General features: G+C 34.9%; 1 protein-coding gene across 6 annotated transcripts in view; it reads left to right on the top strand.

The window, feature by feature from the left end:
- The window catches only part of APOOL (apolipoprotein O like), a 178889-nt gene that overhangs the window by 32908 nt on the left and 124075 nt on the right, over nucleotides 1–21906 (top strand). For all 6 annotated transcript variants that reach the window (XM_067023128.1, XM_067023124.1, XM_059051267.2 and 3 more), the window contains one exon: nucleotides 6973–7077. In XM_067023128.1, the coding sequence (XP_066879229.1) occupies nucleotides 6973–7077 (105 nt within the window). The remainder of the gene's footprint in view (nucleotides 1–6972; nucleotides 7078–21906) is intronic.

Below are 21906 nucleotides of genomic sequence, written 5' to 3'. Positions count from 1 at the left end.
ATAATATTTATCAAATTACATAATTATAGTACAATATTGTCTATATTGTGCATTAGATCTCTGTGGCTTATTTACTACTTATAAGTTTGTACCCTTAAACCCCATCAGTCTTATTCCCCTCCCCCACTTCCCTTAGTAACCATCATTTTACTCTCTGGTTTTTACAGGTTTGACTTTTTTAGATTTCACATATAAGTGACATCATCCAGTACTTTTGCTTCTCTGACTTATCTGGCTTAGTATAATGTGCTCAAAGTCCATGCATGTTGTTGTGAATGGTATGATACCCTCCTTTCTCATGGATGAATAATATTCCATTTTGTACGTGTACCACATCTTTTTTATCCATTCATCCATTGGTGGGTTTTTGGATTGTTTCCGTATCTTGGCTGTTGAGAATAATGCTGTGATAAACATAAGAGTGTATATATCTCATGAAAATCTTTTTTATTAATTAATTATTTTTTTTTAAATTTTTGGCTGCATTGGGTCTTCATTGCAGCATGCAGGATCTTCTTTGAGGCATGGGAGATCTTTGTTGTGGCGTGTGGGCTTCTCCGTAGTTGTGGCGTACAGGTTTTCTCTCTCTAGTTGTGGCACGTGGGCTCTGTAGTTTGCAGCACATGGGCTGTCTAATTAAGGTCCACGAGTTCAGTAGTTGTGGCCTGCGGGCTTAGTTGCCCTGTGGCATGCAGTATCTTAGTTCCCCGACCAGGGATCGAACCCGCGTCCCCTTAATTGGAAGGCAGATTCTTTACCACTGGACCACCAGGGAAGTCCCCTCATCAAAATCTTAATGTCTTCTTTTTGATAGAATCATAAGAAAATCCTAAAGTTTGGAGCTCTAAGGCAGTGCTGTCCAATAAAACTTTCTTCAATGGTGAAAATGTTCTATTTCTGTGCCGTCCGATATGGTACTCACTGGAGTCACATGTACCTACTGAGGCCTTGAAATGTGGCTAAGGGAATGAAGTGGCCTTATTTTTCCAGCTTTCATACTGTGAACAAATGTCCCTTTTGTGGTAAATAGTGCTAAGTGTTTTCACTTTTTTTTTTGGAAAAACTTAATTTTTAATTTTTAAATTTTCATTAATTGAAACATAAATTTAAATAACACATGTGGATATTGTCTACCTTATTGGATAATGCAATTCTAAGGCCCTAAGATTATCTGCTCAAGGTCTTTCATTTTACAAATAAAGATGCTTTGGCCCAGAGAGATGACATGACTAACTAGAGATTACGTAGTTGTTCAAGAACAGAGCTGGGACTAAACACAGGTGTCTTGATGGCCAAGTCAGTGGTATTACTAGATCACTTTGAAATTTTAAGTTGCTAATCAAATTGGAATTATTACTTTTACTCCATTTATTGTGTTTAGTAATAATTACCCATTTTTCCTCTCCTTTCTACTGCTTCCTCTCCTTCACACACACTTACATTATCTCCATTTTAAAAAAATGGTGTCTTTTTCAGCTCGGTGCTTTGTGACCACCTAGAGGGGTGGGATAAGGAGGGTGGGAGGGAGGGAGATGCAAGAGAGAAGAGATATGGGGACATATGTATATGTATAACTGATTCACTTTGTTATAAAGCAGAAACTAACACACCATTGTAAAGCAATTATACTCCAATAAAGATGTTAAGAAAAAAAAATGCTGTCTTTAAGAAGGAAGTTTTTATTTTTTATTTTTTTAAGAAGAAGTTTTTATTTTTTATTTATTTATTTTTTTTTTGTGGTATGCGGGCCTCACTGTTGTGGCCTCTCCCTTGCGGAGCACAGGCTCCGGACGTGCAGGCTCAGCGGCCATGGCTCACGGGCCCAGCCGCTCCGCGGCATGTGGGATCTTCCCAGACCGGGGCACGAACCCATGTCCCCTGCATCGGCAGGCGGATTCTCAACCACTGCGCCACCAGGGAAGCCCAAGAAGAAGTTTTAAAATTCATTTATTTAAGTAGGAGGTAATTTTTAGTTGTGTATGTTTTTAAATGACTTTTAAATTCTTGAAATTCCCTCTGTGGTCTTCACATTTAAGATGTTCGATGTGAATAAAAGTGTGATTCTGATTATATAATCTAGAATATTATTTTAATATAAGGTAATTATTTGTTGGTGACTTTCCTTCTGGTTTTTAGAGAAACAAAATAACAATATCTTATCTGTAGTAAATTATATACTTGGAAGTTATCACTGAACTTTAGAATCATGCATTGTCAAAATTAGAAGGAAGTGTAGACATTTTGTAGTGCAACTTCCTTTCACAAATGGGCAATCTGACACACAGTGAGGGGGAATTAACTTGTAAAAGGTGACATACTGAATTATTAGCAGAGTGCAGACTAGAACACAGCTTTTCCAATTCACAGCCTGGTGTTCCTCCCACTGTATCACTACTTCCTCTCAGATCTTCACAAGTAAACAAGTCAAAAGGCACAACAGCATACAAAGTTCTGTTAAGCTGCTGATGGCTGTACTGAACTTTGATGACTAATGTCAACTTGTCACAACTCATTGGGTGCTGGAAATAGACTCACCAAGTTCTTGAACCAAATATTTTAAAGCAGTTTACACTTGCAATATTGCAAGCACAATTGAATTTTCTTACAAATCTCAACTTGAAGGTCTATCTGGCTATTTGTGCGGGGTACTTTGTTGCATAGCTATATTCCAATACACCATGGTGTTTTTTAATGTATTTCTCCGTCTTCTATATTTCCTGTATCATGATAATACAAGATAATCAACTGATAAATCTTATTCCAATTCAGAACTACAGGATCTTGCTTTAAATTCATTAATCTTAGATCTTTCTCCCACACTGAAAATCCCAATCTTTAAAATGCCAGCATATTTAAATGTCTCCTTGTATAACATACACAGAGCAGGTTCATAATAAAATATCAAAACTGCCACTAACAATATGATTATTAAGTTTTAAGGTTTGTTTGTTTGTTGATGTTCTCTTTGTCCTTTGGGTATAGCCCAATTACTCGTTGTAAGTTCATTTTGAATTGTTCCTGTCTGTGTGATCATTGCCTCAACATTGTTTATTTCATTTTCCTTTTCGTTTTTAGGGCTTACCTTTCTAAATTTCAGTTTTGTTTTATACTTATCACAGGACTCTTGATTTAATAAAATAGCATTTACTACATGATAATATATCTCTAAAGCAGAATTAATGATTAGGACTGATTTTAGATTAGCCTATAATAATTATATGCTCTTTCTTACAAAATAAGTAACAAAAATTCTTATAGAAGAGAACTTTAAATTTCAATTCTGTTAGTAAAGAAGAGAAAACAGATATGTTTATACTCCCCAGTAAAGTTGGACCAGTTAATTCTCTGCCTTATTTTTCCAGCTCTCATACTGTGAATAAGTGTCCCTTTTGTGGTAAATAGTGCTAAGTATTTTTACTTTTTTTTTTTTGGAAATGCTGCTATTTGAAATGGCTCCATGCATAGTGCAGAAGTGCTATCTAGTGTTCTTAAGTGCAAGAAAGCTGTGATACACCTTAGGGAGAAAATATGTATGTTGGATAAACTTCATCGTGGCATGAGTTATAGTGCTGTTGGCTGTGAGTTAAATGTTACTGAATCAACAATATATAGTAAACAAGGTGTCTTTAAACAGAAACACATATAAAACAAGGTTATGTATTGATCAGTTGATGAAAATGTAACCAGAGGTTCACAGAAATTAACCCTGTATTTTCCCTAGGAGTAGTGTTCATTATTCCCTAAATCAGTGTTCATGGCTACTTTATGGAATATAACTACTGCAAATAATGCGAATCAACTATATTTTGATTACAGAAGTACTTGGAAGGGTTGAGTCTCATGGGGGAGTTAACTGATGCTCATCTTCAGTCTTGCTATTTGTAAATCTCTATATGATAGAATTCTGCTCTAGGGCCTGTTTGTTATCTTTAATAGGAAGATAATTGATTTTAAACAGGACACATAATTTTGAATTGACAAGTCATTATTTATTTTTTTTTTTATTTTTTTTTTTTTGTGGTATGCGGGCCTCACTGTTGTGGCCTCTCCCGTTGCGGAGCACAGGCTCTGGACGCACAGGCTCAGCAGCCATGGCTCACGGGCCCAGCCGCTCCGCGGCATGTGGGATCTTCCCAGACCGGGGCACGAACCCGTGTCCCCTGCATCCGCAGGCGGATTCTCAATCACTGCGCCACCAGGGAAGCCCAACAAGTCATTATTTTGATGTTACAAATAATTTTAACTCAAGGTCTTACCTTGTGAAAACTAGGATTGCCTCTGCCCAATTTTAATACTATTTAACTAAACAGCCTTATGAGCCTGTAAATTTTATAATACCCCCAAGTTCTGATGTTCTTTAAATACCTTATTTTATTTTCTAAATTAGGCATTGGCAACTGTTCTTTCTATAAAGAGGCAGACAGTAAGTAATGTTAGACTTGTAGGACACAAAAGGTCACATATTCTTCTTTGTTTTCTGTTTGTTTATTTTGTTTTTATAAATTTTAAAATATGTTTTTTTAAAAAAAAAAAACATTTTTAGCTCAGAGTCCAGACCAGATTAGCCCAGATCTGTAGTTTACCAATCCACATTCTAATTTTTTCAGTGTGGTATATAATCAGCTGTCTCTCTGGATAGTGATGCCTTTTTCATCAGTATAACCTGTGTTTTGAAAAGGCCTGAGTATGCCAATCTGCCTCTTCTTTTGATCAAAGTCTTGGCCTTTTTTGTTTAGAGGCAATAAGTATGCTATGATTTTTAATGTTATTGTGGCCCTCACTAGAGCCTGATTAACATCAAATACATGTGAGAAGAAAAATGGGGAGTAAGCACCACCACTTAACATCTTTTATTCAGCAATCAGAAAGAATGGGGAGCTAGAATTAATTGCCCATTTACCAAGTACAAGCCATTTTTATGTAATTCTTTAATCCTCAAGATAATCATAAAAAGGAAGGCATTCCCATTTCTTTTCAGATATATAACCTGAGACTCTTAACTTGAAATGGGGCTAATGTGACTAAGGAACTAAATTTTAACTTTTATTTATTTTTAATAAATTTAAATTTAAATAACCATATGCATCTAGTAATTACCATATTGGGCAGCATAATTCTTAAGAGCTTAAGTAACTTGCCCAGATTTAGATAGCAAGTTCCACAACTTGAGTTCAAAACCAGGTCTGTGCAACTCCTAAGCTTATGTTTTTACCATTATGGCACACTGCCTTATTAATAAAAGTCCAGGTGGATGGACCCTGCCCTACTGAGTAGAAAATGTAGCAAAGATACTTAAGCATTTTTCAAGGTATACTGTATTAACTTTTTAGGCCACTAGTTCAATTAGTCAGTCCACACTCTGGAGCAGTCGATCATAATTATTAAGTAATACCTATGAATTTATTTTATAGTCTACATGCTATTATTTTTCCATTATGTGAAATAAAATGACTATACTAAGAACATAGGGTATTGAAAATTTTTCAGATATTAGCATACTTCAAAAGTTCTATCTAGGGAGTAAGGTCTAATCTGGTATTTTTAAAATAGGTTTTAAATATTGTAAGAATTGACATGCTTCAAGTAATCACTTCAGAGCTTTATTGAAAATTTTTTTCAGGTACACGGGAGAACATCTGTTGCTGGCATCCATTTTAATATGTTTTTTCTTGATACCCAACATTAGATACTGAGTGAAAGTCTTATTTCATTAGTGAATACCAACTATGTGTAAGAAATCAGAAGTGATGCCTTTTGGAAGGCAGGCCTAGATAAACTGTTCTGTGATGCTGACATATGTACTAGAGGGAGGCTTGAAGGGGGAAAAACAGTGAACACAATTTCTTTTATTAGTGTTGAGTCTTTATTTTACCCTATATTTCTGGAGTCTCAATCTAAATCAGAATCATGCCTAGTTTAAACAGTAAATTGCTTAACTAGTGCCTGCAGCTTCCCATATTCTGCCCAGAAAATATTGAAAAATATGTCAGAAATGAAGTGCAGACACTATCACTGTTATCCAATAACATTTGGAATCCTTTGGCCAGTGTTTCTTCCAGTTCTTGAACAATTCCACTTATCTGTAAGCCAGAGAGACCTCTTCCCTCTGGATGTCTTTGGTCGATTTCAGCAGGCCTCCTTCTGAGTCTAAAGAATCAAGCTCTTAAAATAGTCATTCCCTGGAAAGCTTTTCATTTGGCCTTGTTGAATGAATAATCTTTAGGAATTATTCTGGTACCTGGATAAACACTGGAACGGTTTGTTCTTAGAGCCAGTAATTTTCCTGCATTCTTAATTCAAATCAAGTTATATCTAAAACTAAGGTCACTTTTGGCTTTAGATCAAGCAGGAAATAGGTAAAAAGGAATATGTTAGTTAGGGGCATAAGATTTGTAATGATAGGAAGTTATTTTTATAAATAATGTAATTATAAATTTTATTTCAAGATATAACCTGAATCACCCAGTACTCCAGATCACCCTTATCCTTTACTTCCTCCATAGCATTTATTGATTGTAATATACCATATAATATATGTATTGTGTTTATCTCCTGCCTCTTCTCCACTAGAATGTCAGCTCCATGAGAGTAAGGATCTTTGTTTTGTTCCCTGATGGGTCTGGCATATAGTAATTGTTCAATAAATATTTGTGGACTGAGTGAATATCATAATCTATTTCTCACTTCATCCCTCAAAATTTATATTCACTTCTAACTGGTAATTATTATATTGCTATATTCCATATGAAGTAGATAGTTAACAAGTTGGTAAAAATAAGACTCTACCATCTACCATGAGAAAAGAATTTTAGGAATTATATCCTAAAAATGTATGAATAATTTGGAGTGCTTGAGTTTTTAATAAATTTAAATGAAACCAGTAGTGTTCCTCAGATGCCCCCTAAACTTTATCAGGAAAGAGAGGGTGGGAAGCTTTCAATTAAAAATACCTTTTTGATATATCTTTCTCAGATGGGAAAGCTGACAACTATGCCAGCAGCTCTAATATGTGCATCTATAAATGTGCATGCGGCCAAAGAAGAGGAGTTCAGAAAGCATCTAGTGAAACCAGAGCAGGTAACTACAAAAGTTTGTATTTTGTATAACAGAAATATGATGTAAAAGCTGTGAGGTTGGTTTGTTAGCTCTATTCATCAAAATCGTCTTTGAAGTATTTGTTAGGCACGTTTTTTAAGTTGTGAGAAATAGTTACAAGGTGTCTCAAAGTAAACACTATTATATTTAACCCAAACATCTAAAATCCTAACTTCAATGAAAAACAATTGATGAGTTTTCTTAACGAATAATCAATGAGTAGTACAGGGTTTTAGTTCTTCTAAGCAGTCTGACTTTTCTTTCTTAAAAATTGATACGGGTCTTCCCTGGTGGCTCAGTGGTTGAGAATCCACCTGCTGATGCAGAGGACACGGGTTCGTGCCCCAGTCCAGGAAGATCCTACATGCTGCTGAGCGGCTGGGCCCATGAGCCATGGCCACTGAGCCTGCGCGTCCGGAGCCTGTTCTCCAAAAAAAAAAAAAAAAGTTTATACAGGTACAACCTGATATTTGGAAGCCTTAGTTTAAGAAATTCATTAAGATCTTAGTTTTGAAAGTAATCTTAGATGTTTTCTAGTTCAGTCTTCACTGTGGTACCATAGTCCCCTCTACAATAGGTACACTAACTGTCTGTTTTCTTCTACATGAATAAAATTCTGGATAAAGGAACCTAAAGCAGTCCATTCCATTTTCTGGCAGCTCTCATTCAACTTAAGGTCCTTTCTTATGTCAAACACAAACCTGTCTCATAATTTTAAGTTCTACCCATGGGCCCTGTATCTCTTGCACTGGTGCCATACAGAACAATTCTCATCTCTCTTCCACAAAACAACTCTTCAGATGTCAGTTACACTTTAAGTAGTTTTGCTTCCTTGATAAGTGTATTAGTAGTTTAACCATTCCTCATATGTCATAGCTTTGAGTTCCTTCACATTCACGATCATTCTCTGCCAAATATGTTCAGGATGGTTAGTGTTTTCTTCGGGTGTAAGTATTTTTGACTACTGCAGGATAGACTCAGACTCTGTCTTCTCTTGTTTTAGATAATATATTTCTGTTAAAGCTGCCTAAGATCACATTTGTTTTTATATTTATTTTTGTTTTCAGTCATCACAATCAACCTTGCTTATAATCAGCCTTTGACCATGATATAGTGATTGTGCAGTTCTCTAAAATTCATTAAACTTTTTTACATGGGCTACTGGTAAGCTGTGTCTTTTCTCAGTCTGTACTTAGGCATATAGACTTTTTGGACTTAGTTACAGGTACATTTATGTCTTTTTAACTTTTATCTTATTGATCTAATCTATCATGCCAGCCTATTGGTATCTCATTGTAGTAACTGATTTTATTCACCATTGTACTTTTCATCTTTTCTAGCCTCAAGTTATTCTTGAATTTATCTACATGCTTAGAAATATATACTCAAGTCAAACAGGCCTGAAACTGAATCCTGACCCCACCACTGAGTAGTTGGATGGCATTGGACAGAATTCTTAACAGTGGCATAAATATTCTGTGTATGAATATACCATTTTCAAATGTACAATTTTCATAAATTTTTGGAAATTTAACATATTTCCAATTATTTTGCTAATGTAATCAATGCTTTGTCGAAGCACCTTGTACATAAATCTTTATGTACATCTATAACTGTTTCCTTAGAATAAATTTCTAGAAATGGAATTGTAAGTCAGAAGGCATGAAAAATATCAATGTATTGCCAAACTGACATACATAAAGGTGGTATTTATTCATTTATTAAACAAAAAATATTTCCTGAGCTTCTCTTATATATGTTTGAGGCATATACAAAGCACTGGGTAAAGTTTTATTAATTTTCATTAGCAGTCTAGAATAGATTCACTCTCCTATATACTTGCTGACTCTCAGTATTTTTTCTCCTTTTTATTAATCTTAGAGAGATGATGTTTTTAAGCCTACCTTGGCACTACTATCTTTGGAAAGCTCAAAATCTAGATTGGATAATAAGTAACTAGCATTTGTCCCTAATAGCTGAATTTACATATTTCTGAATTTTAAACTAAATTTTTGCTCTTTGCTATATTATGGAATAAACAGGATTTCTTGGTACTTATTGTATTCCCCAGTACATTTTAAATAGAATTCAATTGAATTACTTATTAAATAAAGTTGCCAGCTGAGTGCTAGGGACTATTCATATAATCAGGATTCAATCCTTGAGAATCTTAGAATTGCTGAAGGAATGAAAATGTGATTTGCATGAGCTATTCCCAGGTACTTTTATTGTGTAAAGTGAGTTATGCCTTTGTTTAAATCTATTTACAATAAGTCTGTACTAAGCCAAAATGCTTTATGAATGAGGTGTTTTGGTTAATTGACTCTTCTGCTAAACTTGTGGCTAATGAGAAGATCCTTTTTCAGTTCAAGTCTCTTGTTAAACATCTTTTTCAACTGTATCAATATACTCCTGCCTTATTAATTATGATGTCATGAATGTAATTAAATCTCTCTGTTAGAAAACTCTGCAGAGCTCTGGGGTGACCCTTTTCTTAAACCATAAAAATTCGCAGTATTCAGACTGTAAAATGACTGGAGGTAGGGCTGTGTGTATACAGTCAGCCATAGACATTACCAGATATTTCTTTCTAAAGTATTTCTATAATGTGAGTTTGACTTATTTTCTTGTTTTTTTTTTTTTTTTTTGCGTTACGCGGGCCTCTCACTGCTGTGGCCTCTCCTGCTGCGGAGCACAGGCTCCAGACGCGCAGGCCCAGTGGCCATGGCCCACGGGCCCAGCCACTCCGCGGCATGTGGGATCCTCCCGGACTGGGGCACGAACCCGCGTGCCCTGCATCGGCAGGCGGACTCCCAACCACTGCGCCACCAGGGAAGCCCTATTTTCTTGTTATTTGCTTGTTTTCGTCAAAAAATAACAGAGAAGAAATATTGATTTGAAGGTTCTAGTTACTTTCGTTCAATTTAATTTAAATATTGTTTTATAGTTTACTAAATCTAATCTTAATTTCTAATTGAATACAAACAAGTTGTATTTATACAATACAATAAATGGCATTTAAGCCCAGGGCCTCCAATCCAGGATGAGAATATTCATTTAAAGTGTATCACTTGATGTTTTGACATACGTATACATTATGAAATGGTCACCATAATCAAGCTAATTAACATCTGTCACCTCATATAGTTACCATTTTATTGTGTATGTGTGTGTATGTGGTGAAAACACTTAAGATCCACCCTCTTAGCAAATTTTAAGTATATAATACAACATTATTAACCATAGTCACCATGATATACATTAGATCTCTGGAACTTAACTCTTCTTGCATGACTGAAACTTTGGCTCTTTGGCCAACACGTCATTTTCCCCTGTACCTTACCCCACACTGGTAACCAGTATTCTTCTCTCTGCTTTTGAGTCTATTTTAGATTATACATATAAGTGAGATCATACAGTATTTCTCTTCTGAGTCTGCCTTATTTCACTTAGTATAATGTCCTCCAAGTTCAGCCATGTTGTCAGAAATGGGAGGACATCCTTTTTATTCCATTGTATGTATGTGTATGCATGTGTGTGTATGCACACACATGCACACATATATGTATATACATTTTTAAACCATGAAATTTGCAGTATTCAGTATTAACACGTACACACACATACATACACACACCATATTTACTTTATCCATTCATCTGTTGATGGACATTTAGGTTGTTTCCATATCTTGGCTATTTGCATAATGCTGAAATGAACATGAGAGGTGCAAGTATCTCTTCAAGATCCAGATTTCATTTTTTTTGGATATAGTCCCAGAAGTGGGATTCCTGGATCATATGGTAGTTCTATTTTTGAGTTTTTGAGGAACCTCCGTACTGTTTTCCATAATAGCTATACCTGTTTCCATTCCTACCAACAGTGTTTAAGGGTTCTCTTTTCTCCACATCCTTGCCAACACTTGTTATCTCTTGACTTTTTGCCATCCAACAGTTGTGAGGTGATATATCATTGTGGTTTTGATTTGCACTTCCCTGATGAATAGTGATGCGGAGCACCTTTTAATTTACCTGTTGGCCATTTTTATGTCTTCTTTTGAGAAATGTCTATTACTGTTCTTTGCCCATTTTTTAGTCAGTTATTTTTTTGCTGTTGATTTGTATGAGTTCCTTCTATGTTTTGGATGTTAACCCTTATCAGATACATGGTTTGCAAATATTTTCTACCATTCTATAGGTTGCTTCTGTTAATTGTTTCCTTTGCTGTACAGAAGCTTTTTAGTTTGATGTTGTCCCCCTTGTTTATTTTTGCTTTTGTTGTCTGTGCTTTTGGGGTCATTGCTAAGACCAATGTCAAGAAGTTTTTACACTGTGCTTTCTTTTAGTAGTTATAGATTTCAGTTTTTACATTTAAATCTTTAATCTGTATTGAGTTGATATTTTATGTGGTGTGAGATGCAAAATTAGGATCCAGTTTCATTCTTCTGCATCTAGATACCCAGTTCTCCCAGCACCATTTATTGAAATGACTATCCTTTCCCTTCTGTGTTCTTGGCACCCTTGTCAAAGATCAGATGGCCATGAATGCATGGGTTTATTTCTCTGTAATGTTCTGTTACATTGGTCTATGTGTGTTTTTATGCCAATACAATACTGTTTGGATTACTGTAACTTTGTAATATATTTTGAAATCAGGATGTGTGATACCTCCAGCTTTGTTCTTGCTCAAGACTTGCCTTGGCTATTCAGGGTCTTTTTTTGTTTCCATATAAAATTTAGGATTTTTCTTCTGTTTCTGTAAAGAATGCTATTGGGATTTTAATAGGAATTGCATTTAATGTGTAGATCACTTTGGGTAGCATGGACATTTTAACAATACTAATTCTTTCAATCCATGAACATGGGGTGTCTTTCCATTTTTGTGTCTTTAATTTCCTTCATCAGGTTTTTATAATTTTCAGTGTACAAGTCTTTCATCTCTGGTTGAGTTTATTCTTAACTGTTTCATTCTTTTTATTGCTATTGGAAATGGAATTGTTTTCTTAATTTTTTTCAGATAGTTCATTGTTAGTGTATAGAAACACAACTGATTTTTTTGTATGTCGATTTTATATCTTGCAGCTTTAGTGAATTTGTTTATTAATTCTAATAGTTTGTGGTTGTTGTTAGAGTTTTCTACATATATGATTGTGTCTTCTGCAGATATTTAACTTCTTCCTTTCTGATTTGAATTCCTTATATTTCTTTTTCTTGTCTAGTTGCTCTGGCTAGGACTCCCAATACTATGTTAAATGGAAGTTTCAGATGTGGACACCCTTGACTTATACTGGATTTAGAGAATAAGTTTTCAGTTTTTCCCAGTTGATTTTGATGTTAGCTGTGGGCTTTTCATATATGGTGTTTATTGAGTTAAGTTCCTTCTATACCTATTTTGTTGAGAGCTTTTTCTCATGAATGGATTTTGAATTTTGTAAAATGCTTTTTCTGTATCTATTGAGGTGATCACAAATGTGGTTTTCGTCTTTTATTCTGTTAATGTGGTATGTCACATTGATACACATATGGTGAATCATCCTTGTATCTGAGGGATACAGTCCTCTTTTTCCTGTTGTATAATCCTGTTAATATGCTGTTGAATTTAGTTTGCTATTACTTTATTGAGGATTTTTGCATCTGTGTTCGTTAGGGATATTGGCTTGTAGTTTTCCTTTCCTGTAGTTCCTTTGTCTGACTTTAATATCAGAGTGATACCATCAAATGAATTTGGAAGTGTTCCCTCTTCTATTTTTGGGGAGAGTTTAAGAAGAACTGGTATTCTTTGAATGTTTAATTCACCCATGAAGCCATCTGACCTTGGGTTCTTCTTTGTTGAGGGGTTTTTGATTACTGATTCAATCTCCTTATTGGTTATTGGTCTGTTCAGGCTTTCTGTTTCTTCTTGATTCAGTCTTGGTAAGTTGTTTCTAGGAATTTATCAGTTTCTTCTAAGTTATCCAATTGTTGGCATTTACTTATTCATAATAATCCTTTATTATCCTTTTTGTTTCTGAGGCATCCACTATAATGTCTTATCTTTCATTTCTAATTTTATTTATTTGAATCTACTCTTTTATTAGTCTAGCTAAGAGTTTGTCAATTTTGTTTACCATTTCAAGAAATACTTTTATCATAAACCTTTCAAGTGTGCTTGAATGCCCATGTCTAAGAAGGAAAATACTTTAAAGCACTGGTTCTTAACCATTTTGACCCCTTTGAGAATCTGACGAAAACTTTGGATGCTCTTCCCAGAAAAGTACATATGCAAAATTTTGCTTACAGTAGACCACAAATAACAAACCTGTTCTTTAAACTGTTAATCTAATTTATACTAGGGTATAAATGAAGAATCAGTAGGTTTTGATTAGGATAGAAGAGAGAACAAGAACACTTAATGACACATAAAGTTTAGAATTGAGGAGCATAAAGAATAGGGAGGATGGGGACATAATGGACAAATGTTATCTACTTTAACACCCATGCATCCACATGCATTCTTCCTTGAGGAGTTGGGGAACTTCCTTACTTGCTGTGTACCTGCTTTTTATGCATGTAGTGCACCTTTAATATAAAATTGCACCTCTTACCTTCCTAACTACACATAGTTGCCAATGTGGTGAATTTAAATTTCAAGTACTAGTCTGGAAAGATAAACACTTTAATCCTGGTAGAGGTAGCAAAGGGTCATCTATCTAATGGTAAAAACAATACTTTTGTGACCCATTACTGTTAAAGTTTTACCAAACCTACACTGTTTCATGTTTGTTGCTGGTAGAAGATCAAACCTGAAGCTATTTATAATCTAGTTTCCTTGCTGCTGATTTGTAAACTTGATTCTCCCCAAATATGTCTTTACCAAGCCTTATAGAAAGGTGCTATACCCTGAACATAAAGTAAAAAATAAGTATTTTTGAAGGAAATAAGTCCTTACCTCATTAAATTTTTCATAATTCTTTTGTTTTATATTTGTATTTATTAAATATGGATTAGAACCAAAAGACTGTTTAATCAGTTTATGAAAGGTATAAAATAATAACATGATGAACAACCATATACCTACCTACCACCCAGTTTAAAGGAAAAACAAAATAAAATCCCCTGGTTCTCATCCCATTCCCCATCCATTCAGAGATAACCACTACCCTACCCTGAATTTTGATTATTGTTCCCTTTCTTAATTTTTTAACTTCACCTTATATGTCTGTATTACTAAACAAAGTTTTTGATTTTGTAAGTTTTTGAGCTATATATTGATAGAAATATACCTGCATATAATTTTCTACATTCTACCTTTTTTGCTCTACAAATACTTTTTCATGCTCAAATTCCTGAAATCCATCCAGATTTTTCCATGTAGCTGTAATTTATAAATTTTCCCCTAATTTATATTATTTCATTTTGTGGATATATCCCAGTTTAATTATCCTTTCTATTGCTGACAGACATTTGAGGTGTTTCCAGATTTTTACAATTAAAATGTTGCTGTGAACATTATTGTACATATTTCTAGGTACACAATTACAATTGTTTCTCTAAATATACCTAGGAGTGGAACCATTGAGTCATACAATATGTATCATTTTCAAATTTGCTATAGTATGCCAAATTGTTTTTCAAAGTATATGTACCAATTTACATTCCCACAAGCAGTATATAGATGTTGAGGTTGCTCCACATTCTTGTCAACACTTGATATTGTCAGACTTTAATTTGCCAAACAGTTGGAGTTGAAATGCTATCTGATTGTGGTTTTCATTTGCATTTCCATGTTATTAATGAAGTTGAACATCATTTTATATATTAGTCATTCTAGTGGTTATGTATAGGTATAACATTGTACATTTAACTTGTATTTTTCTAATGACTAATTATGTTGAGCATCTTTTCATGTGTTTATTTGCCATTCTTCTTTGGCGGAGAGTCTTTTAAAATGTTTGGCCCGTTTTTATTAGGTTGTTTGTTTTGTTATTATTCAGCTTTGAAAGTTTTTTATATATTCTGGATTTTCAGCCCTATATCAGCTATGTGTTTTGCAATATTTTCTCCCAAACTGTGGCTTATCTCTTCCTTCTGTATTACTTTTTCATTGCTTCTGTGACAAACTACCATGAAATTAGTGATTTTAAACAGCAAAATGTTATTATAGTTTCTGTTAAGTTAGAATTCCAACACATGTACACTGGGCTAAAGTCAAGATGTTGGCAGGGTTGCATTTCTTTCTGAAGGCTGTTGAGAAAATCCATTTCCTTCATTTTATCATCTTGTAGAGACTGGCCCACTTTTGTGGCCCAATTCCTCCATTTTCAAAGCCAGGAAAAGTAGTGTAAGTCATTCTCATGTCACATCACTCTGACCATGCTTCTATAGTCACATCTTCTCCTGGCATTACCATTCCACTTCCCTCTTCTACTTTTAATGTCTTATGATTACTTCGAACCCACCCAGATAATCCAGGAAAATCTTCCTATCTTAAGGTCACCTGATTAATGTTAATTACATATGCAACCTTAACTCTACTTTGCCATTGTAACATAACATATTCATGGCTTCCATAGATTAAGACATAAATGTCTTTGGGTGGGGAATCATTGTTCTGCACACATTACCTCCTTTTAAAAGTGTCTTTTGAGGAACAGGAAATTTTAATATAAATTCCAAATTATCCATTTTTGAATTTATGGATTATTATTTTGCTGTCATGTTTAAGACATTCTTGCCTAATGAAAAGTCACAAGCATTTATTCATGTTTTAGTTGTTTTTCTTTTCTTACAATTAGTTGGGTTTTAGTATATTTAGAGTTGTACAATCATTACTGCTAATTTTATTTATTTTTTTTTATTTTATTTTTTTTATTTTATTTTTTTTTTGCTAATTTTATTTTTTAAAAATTTTATTGGAGTATGGTTGATTTACCATGTTGTGTTACTTTAAAGTGTACAGCAAAGTGAATCAGTTATACATATACATATATCCACTCCTTTATAGATTCCTTTCCCATATAGGCCATTACAGACTATTGAGTAGAGTTCTCTGTGCTGTACAGTAGGTCCTTATTGGTTACCTATTTTATATATAGTAGTGTGTATATGTCAATCCCAATCTTCCAATTTATCCCTCCCCCACCCCTTGCCCGCTGGTAACCATACAATTGTTTTCTACATCTGTAACTCTTTTTTCTGTTTTGTAGATAAGTTCATTTATACCTTTTTTTAGATTCCACATATAAGTGATATCATATGATACTTGCCTTTCTTTGTCTGACTTACTTCACTCATTATGAAAATCTCCAGGTCCATCCATGTTGTTGCAAATGGCATTGTTTCATTCTTTTTAATGGCTAATATTCCATTGTATATATGTACCACATCTTCTTTATCCATTCCTCTGTTGATGGACATTTAGGTTGCTTCCATGTCCTGGCTATTGTAAATAGTGTTGCAATGAACACTGGGGTGCAAGTATAGTTTCGAATTATGTTTTTCTTCAGATATATGCCCAGGAGTGAGGTCACTGGATCATATGGTAGCTCTATTTTCATTTTTTAAAGAACCTCCCTACTGTTCTCCAGAGTGGCTATACCAATTTACATTCCCACCAATAGTGTAGGATGGTTCCCTTTGTTCCACACCCTCTCCAGCATTTATTGTTTGTAGGTTTTATGATGATGGCCATTCTAACCACTGTGAGGTGATACCTCATTGTAGTTTGGATTTCCATTTCTCTAATAATTAGTGATGTTGAGCATCTTTTCATGTGCTTTTTAGCTATATGTATGTCTTCTTTGGAAAAATATTCATTTATATCTTCCACCCATTTTTTGATTAGGGTGTTTGTCTTTTTGATATTGAGCTCCATGAACTGTTTGTATATTTTGGAGATTAATCCCTTGTTGGTTGCTTCATTTGCAAATATTTTCTCCCATTCTGAGGGTTGCCTTTTTGTTTTGTTTATGCTTTCTTTGCTATGCAAAAGCTTTTAAGTTTAATTAGGTCCCATTTGTTTACTTTTGTTTTTATTTTCATTACTCTAGGAGGTGGAACCAAAATGATACTGCTGCGATTTATGTCAGAGTGTTCTGCCTATATTTTTCTCTAAGAGTTTTATAGTATCTGGCCTTACATTTAGGTCTTTAATACATTTTGAGTTATTTTTGTGTATGGTATTAGGGAGTGTTCTAATTTCATTTGTTTACATGTAGCTGTCCAGTCTTCGCAGCACCATTAATTGAAGGGGCTGTCTTTCCTCCATTGTGTATTCTTGCCTCCTTTGTCATAGATTAGGTGACGATAGGTGTGTGGGTTTATCTCACAGCTTTCTATCCTGTTCCACTGATCTATATTTCTGTTTTTGTGCCAGTACCATACTGTCTTGATTACTGTAGCTTTGTAGTATAGTCGGAAGTCAGGGAGCCTGATTCCTCCAGTTACGTCTTTTTTCCTCAGGATTGCTTTGGCTATTCGGGGTCTTTTGTGTTTCCATGCAAATTGTAAAATTTTTTGTTCTAGTTCTGTGAAAAATGCCCTTGGTAATTTGATAGGGATTGCATTGAATCTGTAGATTGCTTTGGGTAGTATAGTCATTTCCCAATATTGATTCTTCCATTCCAGTAACATGGTCTATCTCTCCATCAGTGTGTGTCATCTTTTATTTCTTTTGTCAGTATCTTATAGTTTTCTAAGTACAGGTCTTTTGTCTCCTTAGGTAGGTTTATTCCTAGGGTTTTTTTTTTTTTTTTCTGATGCAATGGTAAATGGGATTGTTTCCTTAATTTCTCTTTCTGAACCTTCATTGTTAGTGTGTAGGAATGCAAGAGATTTCTGTATATTAACTTTGTATCCTGCAACTTTACCACATTCATTGATGAACTCTAGTCGTTTTCTGGTAGCATCTTTAGGGTTTTCTATGTATAAAATCCTATCATCTGCAGAGATAGTTTTACTTCTTATTTTCCAATTCAGATTCTTTTTATTTCTTTTTCTTCTCTGATTGCCATGGCTAGGACTTCCAAAAGTATGTTGAATGAAAGTGAGAGTGGACATCTTGTCTTGTTCCTCATCTTAGAGGAAATGCTTTCAGTTTTTCACCATTGAGGATGATGTTTGCTCTGGGTTTGTCATGTATGGCCTTTATTATATTGAGGTAGGTTCCCTCTATGCCCACTTTCCGGAGAGTTTTTATCATAAATGGGTGTTAAATTTTGTCAAAAGCTTTTTCTGCATCTATTGAGTTGAACATGTTTTTTCTTCTTCAATTTGTTAATAGGGTGCATCACATTGATTGATTTGCGTGTGTTGAAGAATCCTTGCATCCCTGGGATAAATCCCACTTGATCATGGTGTATAATCTTTTTAATGTGTGGTTGGATTTGGTTTGGTAGTATTTTCTTGAGGATTTTTGCATCTATGTTCGTCAGTGATATTGGCCTGTAATTTTCTTGTTTTGTGATACCGTCTTTGGTTTTGGTATCAGGGTTGTGGTGGCCTTGTAGAATGAGCTTGCGAATGTTCCTTCCTCTATTTTTTTGGAAGAGTTCCAGAGAAGTAGGTGTTAAGTCTTCTCTAGATGTTTGATAGAATTCACCTGTGAAGCCATCAGGTCCTGGACTTTTGTTTGTTGGAAGATACTTAATCACAGTTTCAATTTCAGTACTTGTGATTGGTCTTTTCATATTTTCTATTTCTTCCTTGTTCAGTCTTGGAGGGTTGTACCTTTCTAAGAATTTGTCCATTTCTTCTAGGTTGTCCATTTTATTGGCATATAGTTGCTTGTAGTAGTCTCATGGTCTTTTGTGTTTCTGTGCTGTCAGTTGTAACTTCTCCTTTTTCATTTCTAATTTTATTGATTTGAGTCCTTTTTTTCTTGATTAGTCTGGCTAAAGGTTTATCAATTTTGTTTATCTCTTCAAAGAACAAGGCTTTAGTTTCATTGATCTTTGTTTTCTTCGTCTCTATTTCATTTATTTCTCCTCTGATCTTTATGATTTCTTTCCTTCTACTAACTTCAGGTTTTGTTTCTTCTCCTTTCTTTAGTTACTTTATGTGTAAGGGCAGATTGTTTATTTGAGATTTTTGTTTATCTTGTTTCTTGAGATAAGATTGTATTCCTATAAACTTCCCTCTTAGAACTGCTTTTGCTGCATCCCGTAGGTTTTGGGTTGTCATGTTTTCATTGTCATTTTTTTCTAGGTATTTTTTAATTTCCTCTTGATTTCTTCAGTCATCCATTGGTTATTTAGTAACATATTGTTTAGCCTCCACGTGTTTGCATTTTTTACAGTTTTTCCTGTAATTGATTTCTAATCTCATAGTGTTGTGTTCAGAAAAAATGCTTGATATGATTTCAGTTTTCTTAAATTTACCAAGGCTCGATTTATGACCCATGATGTGATCTATCCTGAAGAATGTTCCTGTGCACTTGGGAAGAAAGTGTATTCTGCTGCTTTTGGATGGAATGTCTTATAAGTATCAGTTAAGTCTATCTAGTCTAATGTGTCATTTAAGGCTTGTGTTTCCTTATTTATTTTCTGTCTGGATGATCTGTCCATTCATGTAAATGGATTGCTAAAGTCCCCCACTATTAATGTTTTACTGTCGATTTCCCCTTTTATGGCTGTTATCCTTTGCCCTATAGATTGAGGTGCTCCTATGTTGGGTGCATACATATTTACAATTGTTATATCTTCTTCTTGGATTGCTCCTTTGATTATTATGTAGTGTCCTTCCTTGTCCCTTGTAATAGTCTTTATTTTAAAGTCTGTATTGTCTGATATGAGTATTGCTACCCTAGCTTTCTTTTGATTTCCATTTGCGTGGAATATCTTTTTCCATCCCCTCACTTTCAATCTGTATGTGTCTCTAGGTTTGAAGTGGGTTTCTTGTAGACAGCCTATATACAGGTCTTGTTTGTGTATCCATTCAGCCAATCTGTGTCTTTTGGTTGAAGCTTTTAATCCATTTACATTTAAGGTAATTATCAATATGTATGTTCCTACTGTCATTTTAAAAATTGTTCTGGGTTTGGTATTTTTTTGGCTTTTTTCTTCCCTTTCTCTTTTTTTCTCTTCTCTTGTGGTTTGATGACCATCTTTAGTGTTGTGTTTGGGTTACTTATCTTTTTTGTATGTATATCTATTGTAATTTTTTGGTTTACATTTCCCATGAGGTTTTGATAAAACAGCCTATATAGAGAAGGTTGTTTTAAGTTGGTGGTCTCTTAATTTCAAATACAATTCCCATTTCCTGCATTTGTATTCTCTTCTCACAGTTGCTCATTTTGCTATCATATTTGTGTAAGGATGATTTCCTGCTTTTACTGTCTGTTTGCCTTTACCAGTGAGCTTTCCCATTTATAATTTCCCTGTTTCTAGTTGTGACCTCTTTTTTTTTCCTCTGCCTAGAGAAGTTCCTCTTGCATTTGTTGTATAGCTGGTTTAGTGATGCTGAACTCTCTTAGCTTTTCCTTGTCTGTAAAGCTTTTGATTTCTCCTTCAAATCTGACCAAGAGCCTTGCTGGGTAGAGTATTCTTTGTTGTAGGTTTTTCCCTTTCATCACTTGAAATATATCCTGCCCCTCTTTTCTGGCCTACAGAGTTTCTGCTGAAAAATCAGCTGATAACCTTATGGGGATTCCCTTGTGTGTTATTTTTTGCTTTTTCCTTGCTGCTTTTAATATTTTTTCTTTGTATTTAATTTTTGTTAGTTTGAGTAATATGTGCCTCATTATGGTCCTCTTTGGGTTTATCCGGTATGGGACTCTGCTTCCTGGACTTGGGTGACTATTTCCTTTCCCATGTTAGGGAAGTTTTTGACTATATTCTCTTCAAACTTTTTCTTTGGCCCTTTTTCTTCTTCTGGGCCCCCCATAATTCGAATGTTGGTGCGTTTAATGTTGTCCCAGAAATCTCTGAGACTGTCCTCATTTCTTTTTGTTCTTTTTTCTTTATTCTGCTCTGCAGCAGTGATTTCCACCATTCTACCTTCCAGTACCCTTTCCCTTCTTTTGCCTCAGTTATTCTGCTATTAATTCCTTCTAGTGTATTTTTCATTTCAGTAATTGTATTTTTCATTTCTGTTTGTTTGTTCTTTAGTTCTTCTAGGTCTTTCTTAAACATTTTTTGTATCTTCTTAATCTGTGCCTTCATTCTTTTTCTGAGATCTTGGATCATCTTTAGTATCATTACTCTGAATTCTTTTTTAGATAGACTGTGTATCACCTCTCCATTTTGTTGTTCTTGTAGGTTTTTATCTTGCTCCTTTATCTGCAACATATTTGTCATCTCATTTTGTCAAACTTACTGTGTTGTGGTCTCCTTTCTGCAGGCTGCAGGATTGTAGTTCCTGTTGCTTCTGGTGTCTGCCCCCTAGTGGGTGAGCTTGGCCCCGAGACTTGTGTTCTTATCCCCTTGATAGGTGATTTGACTGGTGGTGTGGTGACCAGAGCCTGCCCTGGATATTGAGAGGGCCTCCCCTTTGTTTTGACAGGGCAGTGTCTGCTCCCTAATTGTTGGAGTAGATGTCTCCAGATCTTAGCTGTGTTTCTCATCTGCAGTGCAAATTGGCTGGGATTGGAGCACTACCACTGGTGGAGAAGCCAATGTGTATTCCTTCTCTGGACCTGTTCACCTGTGAATGTGCTCTGTTGTGTCCCCTTTCGTCCATTGTGTGGGCTCACAAAGTACACTGTTGTTGGCACTGCTCTTGGTCCCACCTTAACTGTGGGTATGCGAGCATGTGGCCATAGTGACTCTCAAGCATTGTTTTCACTGATCACTTGCACAGATCCACTGAGGTCAGGTCTCAGGACTGCAGTACTCAT

The sequence above is a fragment of the Kogia breviceps genome, chromosome X (genome assembly GCF_026419965.1).
Source record: "Kogia breviceps isolate mKogBre1 chromosome X, mKogBre1 haplotype 1, whole genome shotgun sequence".
In the NCBI taxonomy this organism is placed as follows: Eukaryota; Metazoa; Chordata; class Mammalia; order Artiodactyla; family Physeteridae; genus Kogia; species Kogia breviceps.
The sequence above is the reverse complement of the archived record's forward strand: the minus strand, read 5'-3'. Positions and strand labels throughout refer to the sequence as shown.